The sequence below is a fragment of the Vombatus ursinus genome, unplaced genomic scaffold (genome assembly GCF_900497805.2).
Source record: "Vombatus ursinus unplaced genomic scaffold, bare-nosed wombat genome assembly UNPS02014830.1, whole genome shotgun sequence".
Classification (NCBI taxonomy): domain Eukaryota; kingdom Metazoa; phylum Chordata; class Mammalia; order Diprotodontia; family Vombatidae; genus Vombatus; species Vombatus ursinus.
The window spans coordinates 26,678,093-26,699,494 of record NW_020954608.1 but is presented as its reverse complement, the minus strand read 5'-3'; the positions used below and the strand labels follow the sequence as shown (position 1 = coordinate 26,699,494).

Sequence of the window (21,402 nt, the reverse complement as noted above, 5' to 3'; positions counted from 1 at the left end):
GCATCTTCCCTATTCATGTGCCCAATCTCCCCAAATCCGGGGTGAATGAAGAGGCCAGTACCCAGAGGGCATCTTCTCTATGCCATCAGTGTCGCTCAGCTGATCAAGGGAAACATATTAACAAAAGTACTACTTCAAAGGACTCCAGTTTGGGGCCGTCTGGCAAATAATTTACTTAGTCTATAAAGACAACAGTGGAAATGTATTTATCTAGTTAAAAAGTTGGAGTATCTCAATATATTATAAATGAGCAGATTAAATGTTACTATCCTTCTGAAATTCCTTCAAAGGTTTAAAAAGGAAGTCTATTTGTCTATGTAAGTTGTAATTTAGAAACTGGGGAGAATCTTTAATTTCCATCACAGGGTGTTTCTTCCAAAAGTCTTAGAGCAGTTTTAAGCTTCAAGAGTGCACTAAGATTTTTGGGACATCCTATACACAAATTGAAAATGTAGAACAACAAAAGGTGTTAATGTTTGTTCAGCCATCATGACTAATGACCAACTTTTTGAGAATAATAAGTTAAAGTGGCAGGGTAAAAGTCATAAATAAAAGGCAAAGAAACACCAAATCAAGCTTAATCACGTAAAGACCTCTGTTCCTATTGTGTTAACCTTAAATTTCTGCCTGGATAACTCAGTACCAAAGTGACATGGACCTCACAAATTTAGAGATTAATTATTTAGAGATACTAAGTATCAGTGAATTCTCCATACCATTCTGAGGGCAATGAAGAATAAGGTTCCCTTCTGTGTCCTGGGTCAAAGTCACAGAGTTCACAGTTTCTACTGTCACTGTGTCAGACTCCTCTTCAACTGTGCTCATACTCAAATCTGCACAAGAAGAGGTACCAGATTAAAGCTCTAGATCAGAGATTTTCAAACTTATTTGGCCTACCGCACCCCCCCAAATTACCCAGCACCCCCCTAGAAATCTACTTTCTTTAACCCTTTAATGTTTTTTTAAATTTGCATCATTTAAAAAATATAATATGTATTTTTAAAATGACACATCTTAAATTCAATAATTTATTGTAAATGTGTAGTTTTTTTCCTTGCACTGAAATTTTGATGACACAATACTGCATCATGTAACCATAGAGTATCATATTGTAAACTAGTCATTACACGCACATATCACTGTTGATGCATGCTGGACTTCCCAACAATGTGTGACAAACTCGCCTGCCAACACTTGCCTGCTAAGACCTGTTGGTGGGCTTGACCACTGATCAGTTATAACTTGCATTTTTGTGTGTTTATTTGGAAAATAACATAATCACTATGACTTGAACTCTGCTACACAACACATGAAACACGTACAAGCAGTTTTTCAAAATTTTCTTCATTTCTTTCCTTATGCTTCCCCGCCTCTTTATTTTTATTCAATGCTCCCCAACTGCATCCCCCTGGGGGGTAATGCCCACTTTGGGAACCTATGCTGTAGATAAAAACATGACACAACAAAAATGTGTCTTATGTTAGAGGGATTTTGTTAACTGTCTATGTCTCCTATGAAAAATTACAATTGTATGTTAGGTCTCAGAAAGCAAAGTTTACATTTGATTGTGCCTGGGAGGCATTGACTCGCCTGGGTACAAAATGATGGACTACTATCAGCACCGAGCTGGCCAGGGCTAAACTTAGGACACTTTGCTTTATAAAAGAGAAAGCCCCTTGAATTTTACAAGTACTCTGTGGTCATCTGTTATTTCATATCTAACTCTTGCAGTTATCGCAGCATTTTTTTTTTTAAGGCAATTGGGGTTAAGTGACTTGCCCAGGGTCACACAGCCAGTAAGTGTCAAGTGTTTGGTCTGAGGCCGGATTTGAACTCAGGTCCTCCTGACTTCAGGGCCAGTGCTCTATCCACTGCGCCACCTAGCTGCCCCTATGGCAGCATTTTTTCAGACTCTAGGAGACAGAAGAAACCTAAAAGACATCTAATCTAACTTGTATCTGAATAGGAATCCTTTCTATAATAATTCTTGACCTCTTGAAAACTTCAAGTGAAGGAGAGTCCAGCACCTCCTAAAGCAATTTTGTAAAGTTCTAAAGGTTCTAAAGTTTTCCCTACAAGGATCTAAATATTTGCTTCTCTTCAATTTCCACCCATTATTTCTTCTTTTGCTAAAAATAACAATTCTAATCTCCCTGGTCAAATACCTGAAGACAGCTATCATGTCTTTCTTAAATCTTTTCTTCTTTAAGCTAAATTGCCTAGATTCCTCAAATAATCCTTGAATAGCAAGTCTCTAGTATTCTTACCAACCTGGCCATCCCTTTCTGGATCTAGTCCAGTTTATCAATATCCATATGAACCCCTCAACTGAAGACAAAATCTCTACAGGGATTGGACTAGGGCAGAATACAGCAGAATTACAGAACATGGTGCTTCTACTAATTTATTCTAAGGTTATAAAAGAGGCAAGAATAGCATCATGGCAGAGTTGATTGAGAGCTGGCCTCAGTAATAAAGACCTGGGTTCAAGTACTGCCTCTAATACATAGTGGCTATATGAACATGGGCAAACCACTTGACTTCTTGGTGTTCTAGTCAATGGTATCAAACTCAAATAGAAATGGAGGCCACCAATTCATATTAAGGATCCCTGAAGGCAGTAAATCAACTTAGTTTTAAAACATAATATCCATTTTTATTGTATTTTTATTTATTTTGTTAAATATTTCCTAATTATATTTTATTCTGCTTAGGGACAGACTTATGAGTATTGAGGGAACCTAGAGGCCTGGTGTCCATGTTTCTAACATCTCTGTTCTAGGCAACTTTCTAAGACTGTAAATTCCTGACCAGTTGCCAATCTGTATTGGTACAAGGGAGTTTCCTTGCTGGAAGTCCCCAATACAGAAGAAATCACAGGTCTGGGCAAAAGAAAAAAAAAAAAGATTTTTCAGCTGTCATGTCATATTGTTGACTTAGAGTGAACCTTGATCTTTTATTCTACTTTAATTACTAAAGAAGCATACTTGGCCAAGTGCCAACATTTAGTGTCAGATAGAAGGCAGAGGTCAAACTGGAATTTGTCCAAGAAAGCCTAATGGATAACCTTATCATATAAATACTAAAACTTAAAGCAGTCAAATAAACATAACCTCTTTTAGTCCTATCTAACACAATTTACTTATAACATATTATATTGTTTTTATATACATATAATCAGCACAACTTATTGGTTTTCTATCAAATATTATCAGATCAAGAAATGTTATTTTGCATCTCCTATGTACAAGTGGCCCAATGGATAGAGAGCTAACTTTGTAGCCAGGAAGACCTTAAGTTCAAGTCTTGCCTCTGACACATCCTAGCCATGTGACTTTGGGCGAATGATTTCACCTTTCAGTTGGGCAGGCCACTCTTCAAGATTGAAAGTTGCAGAGAAGGTTCCCACTTGTAGTGGTAGAGGGAATTTCCTACACCAACAAAACCACAAGTTTAGTCCTGATTGGAATGTACTTCCTAATTCTCAAGTTAACCATTTAGGATAATGCCTTTTTCCAAAGAGGCAAAATTTTAAATATGCCACGGCAGAGATAAAACTAATGATTTGGTCTGGTAGAAAGGCATGAATCCTTTACTGACTTAGTCACTGTTGCTTTTCTAAATTACTTATGGATAATCTATGCTATCTTTGGATTCTATTACTAAACCTGAGAGTTGGAATTAATTATGCTATGAATCATTCATTCATGTTTCCATGGAGCTACTAAGGTTTTCCATCAGTAAAAGAGGAACAATATTAATTACTCCTATGACAGGGGATTCTATTTGTGATCAACCTCAAGGTTCTTAGAAAAATTAAATGTATATATGATAAAGCCAGAATTAATCAAAACTAGAATATTTAATTAATATAACCCCTCCCTTAACCTACTCTCCAAAAAGAAACAAGTCATCAGAAGCTAAGCTGATATTGGTAATGAGTTTAAATATCAATTTTTAGGTTTATCTCTTGGAGTGCACAGTCAGTATAAATCTGGAGCCAATAACCACAGAAGGGAATAAAGAGTTTCAAACACAAGAGGACAAGTTGTTTTAAAGTGGATTTTTGTGGGGGAGGAGGAGAAAAACCAGGTATATAAAAAACTAAGCACACTTGGCTTTTAAACTAAGGGTAAGAAGCAAAACTTAATTGATAACTTTATTACTTCAAGGATCTGTGATTTCATTACAGAGGGTATTTCCCCCCAAACATAGATAATACTTCTATAGCCCTCATCAGTCAGTCTTTTTCTGGTGGCTGAAAAATTTCACCATCTGATGACTAACACTCTGGTAAACATGCCTTTCCAAACTTAGCTAGGTTAATCCTTAGACTATAATCTGCTTCCAGTCTCATATGTGAAGACTTTCCCATCTTAGAAGGCATTACTTAAGTTTAAAATTCATGAGCAACAACATTAGAGAATCCATAGCCACCTTCATATGATCAGGTATCACGGTTGGATTTCAGAGGAGGAAAACAATAAATACAAGAAATACTCTAAAAATCTCTTTCACAGTCATTTACATCCAGCTAGGGGGAAGTAGTAACAACAAAAAGAAAAAAGGAGAAAGGGAGCAGCGGTTGATACAGTGGAAAAAAGCCTGAATGTGAAGTCGGCAGACCTGGATTCATATACCAGCTCTGCCGCACTTATTATAAAATAATGTCATTTCATCTATCTCCATCCTCATCTTCCTCATCATTCAAAGATGAAGATTCTAGACTAAAAATGATGGTACTGATGGGGTGCTTGGTGCCTGTGCTTGGACTCCAATTTCTCCCTGGCCTCAAGGCACTATCCCTGACAGTTTCCCTCCAGTCCAAGGACTCTATCTCTGGCAAGAATTCACAAGTGGGCCCAGTGAGGCAAACTATTGCTCCCTGTTACAAGAACAAGATGACCTCTGTAGAATTTCTCTTGTACTATCTTGTACCAGCAGAACTATCAAGTACTGATGCCCAGTTACGTATACAATCCAGAGGTCAAGCTATAGACGTCAACTCCCTAAACTATCTGATTAGAGAAATAACAAACCAAAAATACACCCCTTAGGACCACCCCCCCCCAGTTTCCAGTAGTGAATGATGTAGTTGTACGTTATTACCTAATTAGCATACTTGCCACACAATTCACTACTTTTCCTATATAAGCTTTAGCATCATTCCTGTCAAGTTGCACGTTCCCTAAGGAGCTCTGCCCACCACAGCAATTTCCTTGAGAATCCTTGCCATTGTTACACTATACAGATAGTGTAACAATAAAACTTTGCACCTTGATTCAAAGAATGCTTGAGTTTGTGAATTCATTCCAGATGACCCCATCCTATACTCTGATCCTTGAGGGGTCGAACCCTCTCAGACCACAACAGTACCTTCAAGTCTATTCCAATTATCCTTTGAGGGAGAAACAGGGAAAGAGACTGAGAAAGAAAAAGAATAACAAAGAAAACTAAGCCATTTATAAGGGTTAGTATATTACTTTTATGGAATTTGAACTTCCTTTTGCTATATTATCTGGTTAATCTGTCTTTATAGCTCTTTACTTCTTAAAACACTAAGAGACTGCTTTGAAAGGGTTATACCTGACAATTTATTTTGAGTTATTTATAGTCACCAGAGAGATATTACTCTTTGGATCAAAATTGACCACCCTTTCCTCTGACTTCTACATCTTCAGCATTTTACATGAAGATTTGTGTTCTGAATGATGCTTCTGAGACCCTGTGAGATCTTGAATCGATAAAGAAATATTCAATTGTGTTTACTATATTTACTTACTAAGATCAGAAAGTGCTATGCATTTAAAAAGACCGAACAGGAGGAGCTGAAAGCAAAAAAGTGTAAAGTTTAATCTTCAAATATTCAGACAATTTCAGTAATCATAATACATACTCTAAGGACTTGGTTAATATTTTGCTGTAAAAATTACAATTATACAAAAGGATAGTTCCTTACTGAGCATGGGTACTGTACACAATTGGTTCCCAATACATGCCTGTGGAATACTGCATGTGTTACATATAGTAAATCTATAAATCCTATATTAAAAGAGAGGAATGGTCTAGTATGACTAAAACCAGAGAAGACAGGATTAGGGCTTACACCAAACTTACCTAGTCAAAAGGTGAAGCCGTTATTGCCCTTGCCACGGATTCAAGGTGCTTTTCCCTTGCTAGTAGTATTACCTTCATGTTAACCAGATTGAGTTTCCTCCATGTTTCTATTTCTGGACCATTCTAGGAGTAACAAGATCACACAATCAGGCTCAATTATGTTCGAGTTTAATAATTTATTAGGTTCAATGAGAAAGATGCATAGATCTGAGTATAAGTTAGCAGATGACATTCCAGCATTAACTATCTGACTTCCCTTGGGTGCCTCTTCAATATGTTAACCACATAAGAACACTAAAGGTATCTTTAATAAATGGAATTTATTCAGATTAGCTATTAAATTAATATCTAATAGAGAAAGAACAGAAATTATGAGTGATTCTACAGATGTTAGACAAAAGGTTTCCTGTCCCAATTAGTCTATCATTAGGAAACTAAGCATTCTATAGTGAAAGTATTCTTTGAAAGAAAAAAAAAGTATTAAAAAAAATTAGTGGTTATATGTACTGTCAGTCTCATTGAACAAAATTAGAAGGCAACATATATTGTATTCATCCTCCTTAATTTTTCTGATGCCATCCTACTCCCCACCCCAACTTTATTGGCAACACACTATTATCTGTTTATTTCTAACTGTAACATTCAGTCAATCAACATTATTTATTAAGGGCTATGTGCCAGGCACTCTGCTAAGCACTAGATACTAATATAGGCAAAAGACAGTCCCTGCCCTCAAGAAGCTCTCAATCGAAGGGAGAAGACAACAAACAAATACATACAAGTGTGTACATATTCCACTGCTCATTTGTGTGTTACTTGGAATTTTAATTCTTCTGAAGTCATGGTGTTACACAAGATGGAGAGGGACTGGACCTTGGGTTTCATCTATATATGGAATTCCTGGATGATGAAATGCCTGCTCCCTGGGGCAGATAGGTGGTGAAGTGGATAGAGCACCAGCCCTGGAGTCAGGAGGACTTGAGTTCAAATGTGACCTCAAGACACATAACATTTACTAGTTGTGTGGCTCTGGGCAAGTCACTTAACCCCTACTGCCTGGCAAAAAAAAAAAAAAAAAAAGACGTCCGCTAACTCTACCAACACAGGTAAGCACCTTCTTGGTAGTTTGGATTCTTAGACAGTTGTCTCTTTAATAACTGGCCATATGACATCACAAGAGACTCCTTTAAAACATACCATTTAAAAACTTCCTGGCTACTTTGTTGAGGACAGAATGAACTTAAACCAAACCAAAAATTGAACTTAAGTTTCATGAAGGCAGAGATGCTACCTGTGATTTTTCTCTTACAAGCACAGTATCCTTTCATGTGGTCAATATTTAAAATGAATAATCATAAATATTAATAAATGAATTAAAAATCATAATCCCCAATAATTTAGTTTTAAAATGTAAGAGAAAAACACAAATGTGACATACTGATCTGCCCAAATGAGAGACTTGATTTTATATGGTAAAGTATATTTAAAACTAGAGGCAGAAGAGACCTGTTAGACAAGATACAACAGTATGTACACAGGCAAGCACAAAGGAATTTCAGGAAGAAGAGAGCATGAACTGGGAGCAGGAAAGGCTCTACAGAGGCTCCTGAGCAGAATCCTGAAGAAAGCTAGAGGTAGAGGTGAGAAGGAGTGAGTTTCTAGTGAGAGGGACAGCCTACACAGAAAGCACAAAGACTGAAGTGGAAATGATAAGTTTAGCAAACAGCTAGTTGGCCAGGTTGGCTGGAACTGATTATAAAGTAGACAGCATTAAGTGCCAGGTTAAGAAGATAATATTTGATCTTAGAAGCAATTGAAAACAACTGATTTTTTATTGAGGGCGGAGAGGATCAGACTGGTGCCTTAGTAAGGCCATTTTGGCAGCTGTATAGATAAGAGATGAGATACTGGAAGGTGTGTCAATTAGAAGACTGTTGAAATGAGAACCTGAACTATCACAGAATAATTTCCTTGTGAGGGCAAAGTGTGAAAGCACTGAGGACGCAAGTATGATCTCCTTAACAAAGTCTTTTTCAGGGTTGATTGCTCATCGTTTTGAGTTCATCAAGCACTTATTATCAACTACTTATTCTGGCATTTATTATGTACTGTCCCATAAAACTACTCAGTTCTCTCATGCTTGCTCATCTGTTATAAGTCCTCTAGTTCAAATCCTTTAAGCTGACTGTACCCATCTCTCAGATTATTGGAAAGTTCTTATTTAAAACATTCTGTCCCTCTGTTCTCTTAAGGCAGGTAGTAACTTAAGTTAATAAGGCATACCCCTCAGACAACAGGGTCACAATGTTCAGAGAAATATAAAACAGTAAAGTTAAAGTTTGAGCTAGAGAAAAAGTTAGGTAATGGGGAAAAAATAAGCCCATCATTAATGGGACCAGGCAGTAGAATCACTAATCCACCATGGGGTTTGGAAGGCCACTTCAAAAAGAAAGGGAAAGAAACAAGCATTTTGTATATATACAATACCGACTAAGTACTAGGTACCATGCTAAGTGATTTACAAGTAAGACATCATTTTATTCTCACAACAACACTGCTAAGTAGATGCTGTTATCTCCATTTTACAGTTGAGGAAACTGAGGCAAACAGAAGCTAAGTGACTTGGCCAAGGTCACACATTTAATCATCTGAGAGGTCAAATTTGAACTCGTCTTCCTTCACTTCAGGCCTAGTACTCTAGCCAACAATAAAAGGCAGGGCACTTGTGGAAGAGTAGTAACAGGGCCAAGACTTGTGATTTCATTAGAAGAAGGAACTCGGGGAGAAGAAAGTACTTCTCTGCAACTCTAGTCACAGAAAGTTGCCTAGAGCAGAGGTATCAAACTCCAGTGCCCTGAACCAGTTGAAAATATAATATGGAAAAGCTTAGTAAAATGAAAATACAATAAGGATAATGCTAGTTTGTGGTTTTTTAAGTCAACCCAAGACCCTGAAGGTATCCTTTTCTAGCTTAACTAATTTGTCCCAAGTCACAGAACGAGGAAGCACCAAAGTGGGACTTAAACATTTGGGCTTTGGGCTAACAGGCTGTTCATATCTACTTTGGATTCAGACTCTGACACTCATTAGCTGTATATTCCAGAGTAAGTTAACTTAACCTCTATCTCAGTTTAACCTATAATACTGGAATTTTCATAGCACCAATGTTGCAGGACTGTAGCGACTTTCTTTTCTTATTAAAAAATTGCAAAGAACTTTGCAAGTCTTAAAGTATTGTTAGCTATCTACATGTGGGAAAAGTAAAAGGTTTAATTTACCAAAGGTTTAGGAAATCTAAAGGGCTAGCCTGTGGATCCAGGGGAAAAATGTTAATAAGGCCTCAGGCATTTTAACAGTTTATCTAGCAAAGGGACTAAACAGCTAAGTGGTACAGTGGTATCAGGCCTGGAGTCAGAACACAAATCCTGCCTCAAACACACCTGTGTGATCCTGGGCAAGTCACTTAATCCTGTTTGCCTCAGTTTCCTCAACTGTAAAATAAGCTGGAGAAGGAAATGGCAAACATCCAAATGGGGTCCTGAAGAGTCAGACATGACTGAACAATTAGCAAAGGGAAAAATGAGGAGTGGAAACTCACCATAATCAACACTTTATTACCTTATAGGGGTTTTGTATAACTTGAAATGGATAACAAAGAAGCAAAAAAACAGGTCATTATGGCAATGCAACTTTAACTGACTCTTAAATTATACAAATGAAGTCATTTGTAAGCATTTGCAAGTATTAGTAAGACTTGGAGATGTTTGGGGAAAAACTGTGAACAATTACTGATTAAACTGAGTATTTCAAACAAGCAGGAGTGGAACAATTCATAATAGATTAATTACTACAATGTCAACATAAAATCATGTGTTGTTGCTTTTTTTTTTCCATGTGAGTTCATGTTTCTAGCTCATAAGATTACCCCTCCGTAAAATGAAGGGGTTAAATTTCTAGATCTAACATTCTATAAGATTCTAGCACACTGGTGTCACCCAATTTGGTACTGAATATAAAATCAACTCAAAAGCAATGAAAAATAATGTATTTGTGACTATCTGATATATTTTGTTTCAAATTTAATAGATAATTTTATTATAGATCTGTTTACATTACCCAAGTGTATAGCAACTGGAAATTCTGGGAAGCAAGATATCCTAATACTCAGTATTTTCTAACTGTAAATGCTTATTATGAGTTTTTAAAATTATAAGCACAGAGGAAAGGAGTGATGAAATTTTAAAATCAAATACATACAGCATGCATGGAAGACATTTAAAAAACATTTTATTATTGTGAAATGACACTTTAATAGGTAACAATGAAGCATATAGGACCGAACATAAAGCAATCTTTTGGGGGGGGTCAAAACTAGATTCAATAACTTAAAAGGTATAACATTATAGCTTTAGTTGCATTTTACCAGTTCACACTTACTTAAGACTGAGCCATGTTTATAAGGTTCAATGTATCATATATGCCTATAAAAGTTAAAAGTTGAAAGTTGAATCTGTACTCATGTAATAAACTTCAAGTGTATCTTTGCCCCAGAATAAATTTATTCTTCCAGCTCGCTCATTTTATGTGCCAAAGACAGTGCTGTTCATAAATTAACCAAATATTGCCTTGCAATGTTACTCAGGTGCAAAAATGAATGGTAGACTCAATCAGTAGACAACAAGCATTTATTATCTACTCAGTACCCGGCACTGTGTTTAGTACTGGTGATATAAAGATCAAAATGAAAATTCCTGCTCTCAAGGTACTTACATTCTCCTGGAGGAGTCAATACACATAAATACATAGTGATTTTATTTCTAGGTAGGAGCATTAGAAGCTAGGGAGGGTGAATCTGAAAAGACCTCCTGTAGGAAGTGGCACCTGATCTAAGCTCTGAAGTAAAAGAGAGATTCTAAGGGGTGGAGGTGGAATTGCATGGAAGATACAGGAAACAGCATGTGCAAAGGCACAGAGATGAGGGCTAGAATATCATGTGTAAGGAACAGAAAGGGGGGAAAAGGTGGTTGGGAGAAATATAAGCAGTAGTGTATGAAGGGGAATAATCCATAATAAGCCAGATGTAATGGAGCTATTGAAGTTTATTGAACAGGAATGTTATTTTTAGCAGTTGTGTGCAGGGGAAGGGAGACTTGGGGCCAGGGAGATTAAGATGCTATTCTAATAGTCTAGGAAAGAGGGAAACAGTGAATAAAAGAATTTGAGAAGATTTTAAAAGTGGGTTGAAGCTGGAAAGGTTTCTTAAAGAGGGGCTTTGAAGGACCTGAACATGAAGGCAAATGGAACAGTATTCCAGGCAGACAGAACATAAAATCTTAGAATCTAGAATTCATTCAGCATTTATTGAACATCTACTAGGTATATACTTGTTAGGGATATAAAGATGATTACAACATAATTGTCGCTTTCAAGAAGCTTATGGATTTGCAAAACACGGCATATTTAAAGGCAATGAGATGGTTGGCATAGCTGGAATAAAGAGTGTCCACTGGATAGTTGTGGGAGATAAGGATGGGGGCTAGACTCTGAGAACCTTGAATTCCACACTGAAGAATTTGAGTGCTTTAAGTAATATGGAGCCAACTGGAGGTTTTGGAGTTGAACCACAGCAACCATTGAATTCAGCCCCTACTTGATCAAGAATCTCCCCAACAATACTGCGAACAATCTAGCCTCTGCTTACAGATTTACAGTGAGGAGTAAAGTCATTACCTCAGAGGCATTTCACTTTTCAATAGCTTTAATGACTTAAGGAAAAACTTCTTAAAGTCTAAATCTGTCTCTCCCACAACTTCCACCCACTGCCTTGAGGCCATATGTGGCTTTCTAGATCCTTAAGTTCAGCCTTTTGACAGAATCTGAATCTGTTCTGTAAAATTTGGATTTGGTCAAAAGGCTGCACTTAAGGATCTGGAAGGCCATATGTGACTTCTAGGCCGAAGGTTTCCCACCCATGTACTACATGTCCACCCTAAAACACAGCACCCAGAATTGCATATAGTACAGACTGGTGGGAGGTGAGGGGAAGGGAGGAAGCAGGGCTGGAACAGTAGATTTATATTCAAAGTGCAGTTCAGTAAAAAACATTTTTGTGTTACTTGATCTTGCCATTTGCTATATCTTTCCATACAAAGAATCTTACTACAGTATTATAGGTTCATTGTTAATGTAAATAGTCACTGATCAATGACAACTCTAGGCAAATTAACTACTTACTATTTTTACAACTATTCCACATAAAAAAGTTGCTAGTCGTATTGAAATGTCAATGTTGTCGACTCTTGGTACAACAATCTGCTATATAAAGCACTTGCACAAGACCCAATAAAACAAGCTATGTTGCTGATAAAGACAAAGTTGGTCTGCCTTGGATGCTATCCAAGTACCTGATGAACCATTACCTAATATCACAGGATAAGTTTAGAGCTGAAAAGGATTGTAGAGAAGCATCTTAGAGGGCCAATCCCTTTACTGTACAGAGGAGACAACTGAGTTAGGTGGCTGATATCTCAACCAAGGTTCTCTGACTACAAGATCATTATAATATCTCCTATAAAAGTCTCTAAGAACAACACTAAGGATGGTTTCCAGAATATTCATTTTAGACATGAAGTCCAAGTAGCACAGCACGAATATTCACAATCTAATCCTTTTACTTCAGGACTTTGTGTAATACAATACTATGCTACTCAGGTGCTTACAAACAGGAGAAACAAGATGCCTAGATCTATTATTTAAAAGTTAGGCTAGCCTCCAATCTAACCAAGATTTTGCAAGAATCATCATGCTGTTTTTGTAAGACCAGGCAATTGTAAGGTTACTACTATAAATTCAGGGTTTAGAGATCTCAGGTTCCAGGTTATCATCCCAAATGCTAATTTTATACAGGATGCAAAGCATCTTCAGTTCAATTTTACTATAAACTGTAGTAATCAAGATGCATCTTTATAGCCTACGTACATCTTCATTTTACTATACTTCAGTAAGACCTGAGTTCCAGTTCTTCGAAACTAGCTGTGTGACGTTGAACAAATTGGTTAACCTCTCCCAGTCTGTTTCATCTGTAAAATGAGAGGATTGGACTTAATGGCCGCTACAACTCTGGCTCTAAATCTATGATCCTATATACTTTTCTGTGCAGTCTTCTGACAGTTGGGCCCCAATTTTCTCTCTTTTTTTTTTTAAATACTGGGAATTCTCTATAATGATGCAATCTCAGGCACTGACTAAAAGGAAAAACCTTTACAAAATCATGGGGCAGCACCCAGGGAGTTTCTCTGTTTCAACTGCCTTGTCTTCTGTGCACACAGAAAGCAGTAGTTTGGACAGATGTACTCAATTCCTGTCCTGGAGCCACTCCAGAGCCTTAAGCAACCGTGCAGCAGACTATCAAGCTCTGATCCATCATCTTTTCAGGAATGTTTTCCTTTCCCAACTCTGGCTGAACAATTTTGATCATGTTATTTTATAAGGCAAAATATTCAATAAAAGATCAACTTTATAAGAAATCATCAATAATTAGTTGTCAGAAATGATAAATTTTACTTCAAAAAGAAACCTTACACAAATATATTCCTAAGAAGACTGCCCCATCTGTGAATAAAACAAGACACATTAAAATCCAAATTTTCTGCCAGATCTTTCGGAAGTCTCTCTGTAATTGTTCCTATAGAGAAGAAATTAACAGGCAATCTGTAACAATTTGACCAATTGGAGGAGCCAAATTTTCAAACTCCACCAAACTGGCAATTCAATTGGCCAACAAATTTATTAAAAAAAAAAATCTCTTCTCCATTGTTTTTGAATTTTTAAATCGACTGCCTGCCTGACTCAAGTACCTCTAAATGTATATAATGCTAGATTTTAAATAAAATGTCATTCATTCAAACATTTATTGAGTGCCTATTTTCAAGTCACTATCTTCTGTAAGGATTGTCAGGAAATTGCATTTCTTTTATAAGTGTACTTCTTAGGCAAAGCAAGTGTTTTATCACCCTCAAGCAGACACAAAGACTTCGAGATGGACAGAATGAGAACCATTATAATTTCTTTCTACCACTTAATGTACACAAAGATAAGGCTGTGAGTTTCATAAAGAGGTAGTGTACTATCTAACCACAATGACATCAAAAAAGAAACGTTACAAAAGGATGTTAAACAATTCAGTAACGGAGTAACTTTAGTTTGGTCAGATTTTTTAATGTTTCATTCAATTGTGGTATGATCACCTTTCTAAGGCTGAAAAAAGAAAAAGCAACAAAAATAGTAAATAGATATTGCCTTTTATTAACTATTTCAAAATTAGTCTACCTTTAAAAAAAAAAAACACCCCAAACCAAACTAAAACAAAAAACCTCAACCCAAAACAAAACTTCTCAGTTCTTACTCCTCCAATCCAAAGCAATTAGTGATTATTAAGTATCTAATTTATCTTCAAGACCCTTGGGAATTTTCTCCATTAAAAGATTTTTGAAAGCCTACTGAATATATCTGTGCTTTTTTAAAAATGCACAAATATTTTAATATATTTTCTGTCAACTCTTCTTTTAAAGCAGAAATTCACTGGATTAGGAGAAAACACTTAGGTCCTAGCCCAAGCGATATCACTAGCCAGATGACCCTCGGCAAATCACTTAATTTCACAAAAATTCAGTTTCTTATTTGCAAACTGGAGACAAACCCTGCATCTGCCCAACTCACAAGATAGTTTTGAGGGTCAAATGAGATCAAGTGCTCAAAAGTGCTCTGGAAAACAAATTGCTACGAAAATGTTAGATAGTAGAGTCTATTCTCTCCCATAAGACACTATTAGCTGACAGTTATAAAAGATTTTTAAGGTTTACAAAAACTTTACATAGTTATCTGATCCTCACAACAATGCTTTGAGGTATATACTTCAGCTGTTTTTGAGTACTTTCAGTGGTATCTACTCTCTATGACTCCATGAGGGATTTTCTTGGCAAATATGCTGGAGTGGTTTGTCATTTCCTTCTCCAGTTCATCTGGCAGATAAGGAACTAAGGCAAACAGGGTTAAATGACTTGCTCAGGTCACACTGCTAGTAAGTATCTGATGTAGGATTTGAATTCAGATCTTCCTCACTCCAGGGCCTGTACTCTATCCACTTTACGACCTAGCTGCCCTCTTCAGATACTATCCTCATTTTATAGATGAGAAAACTGAGGATCAGAGAAGTGACTTGATAATGGTCACTAGGCTACTAAGTAGTACCAAAGGTGAGAAAGAAACACAGGTATTCCTGTGCCCAGTTCCTTACTCTATGCACCATGCCCACCTATTTTCTTAGAAGGATTATACTTCAAAAATAAAACTCCCACCCTAAAGCACCCAGCAGCTAGGTGGGCTACATACTCCAGTATTTTTGCCAAGAAAACACCAAATGGGGTCATAGAGAGTCAGACACGACTGAAAAATGACGAAACAAAAAAAAGCACCCAGAAAAATCCTGTTTTAATCACATGGTTATTAGGATACGATTTCAAAAGGCAGGATTCCATTTCCTTTTCAAATGTATAGTACTTAACACATTTTCAATGATTACTGAATAGAATCATTTTTCACAAATGTGTCTATATTAGGACTCTAGACCAATGTAACCATGTAAATAGTCACAAGCACAAGTACAATCCTTAGAATTTGAAGACCAGTATTCTAAAACAGTAAGCATTTCTGTTTTTATAAATTGCTGGCTCAATGTAATTAGACTAAAGAAATCCAAAAGATGAAATACCATGTTATACACCCAGTATTTACCTGTGATATTTTCGGACACTGTCAAAGATATTTTCTTTGGAATAAAGAAGAAAATGCTAATTTTTTACCTGTGTTTCTCAACCAAATCTTATTAAAATATTTAGTATTAAAAGGGCTGGAAGCAAGCCAACTAGTTTCAGATACCCATAATGGAGTGCTTTTGTGACCTGCTGTATAGAAATAGTCTTACAGTTTTAATGACCACTGGAATTTTGAATTGTCAGAGTTTGAAAATCACCTGAGGAATATTTTGGAGTATGATTTTTATTTCCCACTTTTTACCAAAAGCATCCTCAGTCATTTTAAGAACAAGGTTGTTTGTATTGTCTGAAAAATATCACTTTAAATTATTTATGTGAAAATTCAGAATTAGTGTATAGAAAAAGAATCTTCTAATTTTAGTTTTTTTGATTTAAAGATGCACAGACTTCATCAGCTTCTGAACTTAAAGTTGAGGAGCTATTCGGTAAACCCAGAAACCTTGATTTGCTACAACCCAACAGGAGAGACAACTGAAAAAAGTCCAAGCTCCAACACAGGAAGTGGTATCAGGAAGGGATGGGCTGGAATCCCACCTCTGATATTTATATTACAGTTGTCACACTACGAGCAAGTCACCTCGTATTTCTGAGCTTTGGTTTCCTCATCTGTAAAATGTGGCTAACAACTGCAGTACTAACATGAAGGAGATGTGAAGCTCAAATACAATCTATAGAATATACTTTTTACCTATACAAATGTTATTCCTTTTGAGGGGTAGGAAAGCAAATCTGGGAAGGCTTCACAGAGAAGTGTTAGATGAGCAGGACTTTTAAAGGTGAATTAGAGGAGTTCAACAAAGAGGAAGACAAAGGGCCTAAAAGCACAGTCAGGCTGAGAAGCAATGAAGAGAATCTTGGGGCAGAGATGAGCAGAATGAGGACAACAATCCAGTTTAGGTGGGGCACTAGGTGGAGTATATGGAAAGTAACATGAAATAAACAGCAAGATTGTACCAGATTACTGAGGGCTCTGAAAGTCAAGAAAAGTTAAGGAGTTTGAACTTTAGTTGGAAGCTTATAGGGAGCCAGTGAAGATATTTTAATAGTGAAATGATACCAAGTTAACAAAACACTGAATTTAAAGTTTGCCAAACTAGCTCAGGGCAGCTAGGTGGTACAGTGGCTAGAACCCCAGGCCTGGAGTCTGTAAGTCCAGAGTTCAAATCCTGCCTCAGACAATTACTAGCTGGGTAAGTGACCCTGGGCAAGTCACTCAACCCTGTTTGCCTCAGTTTCCCCATCTGTAAAATGAGCTGGAGATGGAAATGGTAAACCACTCCAATACCTTTGCCAAGAAAAACCCGAAGTGGTTTCATGGAAAGTCAGACACAACTCAAACAACTAAACAACAAACAAAAAACTACCTCAACCAGAAAGATTTATATGTATATATATTTTATGTAGCTACATATGCATATAGATATATACATGTATATATCCTTTCAAAGATAGCAAAAGTTAAAATATTGGCACCATGGATAGTGACTGAGTTATTCTGTGCAAAGTATAGTACATTGACTGTGGTTAGTCAATTTACAAAACATAAACAGCATCGTTAAATTAAAAAAAAAAACCCAAACCATAGGTGGTAATTTATTTTAATTACTTTAAACAAGGTCAACATTTCTAATTGGTAAAAACTGCCCTTTTTACGTTGAGTAGGTTAGAATTTGAGTTGAAATAAAAACACAAATCAATTTCCCCATTACCTGATGATGATTTCAATGACATCAAAAAGATGTTCTATATTAGTTAAGCATTCAAACACAGCAACACCTTTTACTGAATGTGCGGATGTTCTGGATAACTATCTTAGATTAGACTTGGAGCTGGAAGAGCCTTACAGGTCATTTGGTCCAACTCCTCCATTTTACAGAGGAGAGAGAGAACACTGAGGCCCCAGAGGTTAAGAACCGTGACAAGGCCGATACCGGGTCTAGTAAGCAGCAGACTCAAGGATCCAAATCCAAACCAAGCTTTCCGATTCCAGATCCATCCAGTGCTCTTTCCACTTTGGCACGGCCTGCCATCCTCAGAAAGAGGAAACCCTAATACAGATTTTTATTTGCCCCAAATGAAAACAACATAGATACCCCATACTACAACTAAATTGCTCCTTCGTGAAAGAATGTATTTTTATTTTAACGGACTATAAACAGCTCCTTCATAAAAGAATGCATTCTGATTTTTAATTAACTATATTAACAAGTACAACAAGTGGCATCTTCAATTCTCAGAAATGAAGTTTTAAAAAAAAAAAGTCAGAAAGGAGAACAGCTCATTCATTTTTCAACACAACAGGAGTCCGGACTTCACATCCTTTCCAGCCTTCTCCTCTAATCTCAGCAACAAACCGGAGGGCGGGGGGGGAGGAGAACAGCAGCAAATGTTTGGATGACCAGAGCAGGGAGGGGGACCTTTCTACCCTCGTTTCCCATTAAACGGGGATCAAACGTCCCGACTCTCCCGAGGCGCTGAACTCCAAGACGGCAGCGGCTCGCACTTCAGAGAACAGCTGGGGACCCGACAGGGATCAGAGGAAAGGGGGAGAGAGGACCCCAAACCCCCAGCCAAGTATGAACTAACGAGGGCCCGGCCTCCTCCCCCCGCCCTCTGGCTCTGCAGCCAGGGGCCCGGGCGGACAGCTCCATGGAGGCCGCGGTGGCCAAAACTGCCCCGGAGAGTGGGGGGCGACACCAGTTAAACGGACACCGGCGGCCTCGAGGCCCGCCTCGGATGGGAAAAGCGGGAGGGGGGCATGGAGCAAGATGAAAACGGGGTGGGGGGAGACAGCATCCCCCGCCCCCAACTCACTCCCTTTTACAAAACGCGTCGCTAAAGCGAACCTAGAGAATGCCATCACCCCAACCCCCAGACCCTCCCCTGCCCCCCCCAGGGGTCCCAGCGCCATTTGGACTCCATCGAAGCGAGCCGCCGCCATTTTCCGCCTCCGTCAGTAACGCAGCTGCTCCTCCGCCTCTGAGGCCGCCCGCTTCCCATCCCCGCGGCCCCAGCTCGAGAGGGAGGAACTGGCCCAGGCCGGCGAGGAGAGGGGAGGGGTGTGGAGGGGAGGGGAGGAGCAGGGTGGGTGGAGGGGAGCCTCCTCCAGCCTGCCCGGCTCGCGGCTCCCCCCGCCCTCGCCCTCGGCACCCCCCTCCTCACCCCTCCCCCAGGCCGCTGGTCCAGGGGCCCCGGAGGGCTGAGGGCAGGGGAAGGGGGCAGGGGCAGGCGGCCAGGGGGCCGGGCGGACTGAGCTGCGCAGCGCGGGGCGGAGCGGAAAGGCCCCGGCGGCGGTTGGGAGCTGAAGGTTCCATCGCACTTACTTCCTGTTTTGGGTCCGGGCACTTTGGAAGAACCAGGATGGAGGCTCCGAAAAATACCAGGATGGAGGAAGCGGCTGTGGGCTAGAGCAGCCGCGGCCGGAGAGAGAGAGCGCGACAACCCGCCGGAAACCGGGCCACCGCTCCGCCCCGCCCCCAGACGCTCTCCTCTCCTTCCCCTCCCGCCTTTCCCCCCTGTTGCAGCAGCCACTCTTCCCTCCCCCCCCCTCGGCTGTCGTCATTTCCGTCCGGCCAGAAGGCGGAGAAAGGGCTCTCAGCTTTTCGGATCCCCTGGGCGAGCGATGTGGGGGTGGGGCGGGTGGGTTCCTTCCCATTCTTTAAAGTTCGGGGCGCCCCTTTGGGAAAAGCTTCCTCCGAGCCGGTCGCTAGTGCTCCCTCGGGCAAATGGGACAGGCTGCGACGGCCTCGGTGTCCCTGGCCCCAGGGGCGGCGGGGGCAGTGTGCTGGGATGGGATGGAAGAGCCTCGGAGCGGGGCAGAAAGGAAAGAGAGCCTGGGGTTCTTGGGGTCGGGAGGTGAAAGCACCTGAAAGGGCAGAGGCCCTTAAACTTGTGTGTCAGGGACCCCATGAGTAGGCTGATGAAGCCTATAGACCCCTCCTTCCCCAGAATAAAGTTTTAAATGCATAAATAAAACGCACAGATTACAAAGGAAACCACTTATGTGGAAGTAAAAGTGTAATTTTATTTTCCCCATCTAAGTTCCCGGACCCCCGACATCTGTTCCCGGACCCCTAGTTAAGGAGCCCCCTAGATCCCAGAATCTAGTCCAGCTCTATTTGAACTGGATCTGCTTCTCTCTGGCAGGGTTATCCTTATCCCACCCCCGTAAATAACATCTTGACCACAACTCTGGCACAGAATTTTTAAAAACCGTGTTAGGTTGCGCGGTGATGGGCAGCTGGGTGGCTCTTGGCAAAGGCGGCATTGGTGTGGGAATGGCCAACTATGAAATAGAAGTTTGAGAGTACTGTAGTGTGTTAGTAACGATTTGAGACTGCTACCTTTCATACGTCTGTTCGGGGTATTAAGAGGTAGAAGTTACCCCCGAATGTAGCCCAATTTTCTTTGAAAAACTACTGAGGTAAAGTGCAGGTTTTGACATTTTAAGAGCTGGTTTTGAATCCCATTTCCCCCAGTTACTGTATGGTCATGGGTAAATGGCTTAACCTCTTAAAGAGTCAGTTTTTCTATTTTTACACTGCCTATCACATTGAGTTGTGAAAAGTACCTTGTGAACCTTTGTAAACGCAATATAAATGTGAATGATCATTCAAACATAATTAAGTATGCTTTGTATGGAATATATTGAAAATGACCCTTGGCATCTATGAAGTGTAATAGAAGTTAACCTGTTAATTGTACTTTCAATCATCCATAAGTTCTGAATTAGGATATCATGAGATTTAAAGAAGAAACTGATTTCCATTGTAATAGCAATACTTTTAATATAATGAAAGTCAAATTTGCTCCATCCAAAATATAGGAGTCCAATATACTAACCTGGTTAAGAACTTCAACATTTAGTAGTTATATTTTGTGGAACTCACTTTTCATCACAATCCTCTACAGGGTCTTACTCTGATTCCTTATGGTGCCCTGGGTTATCAAAGATTATTCTAGTGCAACTTAAGTTCTGATAGCTACTGTCATGCTGGAAAGGCTTCTAGAATGTTCTAGAATGCTGTCCAAGGACCAATCTAATACACAGATTAATGACTAGTATGCAGGCCATTAGGTGGAAAATATGGCTTAGATTTGAGAAATAAAAGAAGTCATAGGCATGTAGACTACTCAAAAGTTTCATGCATAGATATTAAAGAAGTTTTCTTCCAAAATTGAATTGGAAATCACTGGACACAGCACTAAATAATATCACAAGAAGTGAAAGTGACTATCTCAGCAGTCAGAAAAAAATTGTTAGTTACTAAGATGGGTGTCATTTATGAATCAGCTGATTAATTAGAGCAAGGGTCAAGATCAAATTAAAAAAAGATAAGGAGAAATGGTATACAAATTGTAATAGCTTCAATCTAAACTCTTCAAATGAGTCGTAAAAAATGGGAGATGAAGGATGACAATGGTAGTCATTTTGATTATCACCACTTTCTAT

General features: G+C 39.0%; 1 protein-coding gene across 6 annotated transcripts in view; it reads right to left on the bottom strand.

The window, feature by feature from the left end:
- Window positions 1–19,542, bottom strand: part of DMTF1 (cyclin D binding myb like transcription factor 1) — a 58,130-nt gene extending 38,588 nt beyond the window's left edge. The window contains exons 1-3 of one of the 6 annotated variants that reach the window (XM_027838564.1): window positions 19,274–19,542; window positions 6,118–6,240; window positions 717–833 (exon numbers count right to left, since the gene is read on the bottom strand). In XM_027838564.1, coding sequence (XP_027694365.1) covers window positions 717–825 — 109 coding nt within the window. In that variant the 5' untranslated portion in view covers window positions 826–833; window positions 6,118–6,240; window positions 19,274–19,542. Of the gene's footprint in view, window positions 1–716; window positions 834–6,117; window positions 6,241–19,273 lie in introns of those variants that run through there. The other 5 variants (XM_027838565.1, XM_027838563.1, XM_027838566.1 and 2 more) reach the window with 5 other exon arrangements.
- Between the last annotated feature and the right edge of the window lie 1,860 nt (window positions 19,543–21,402).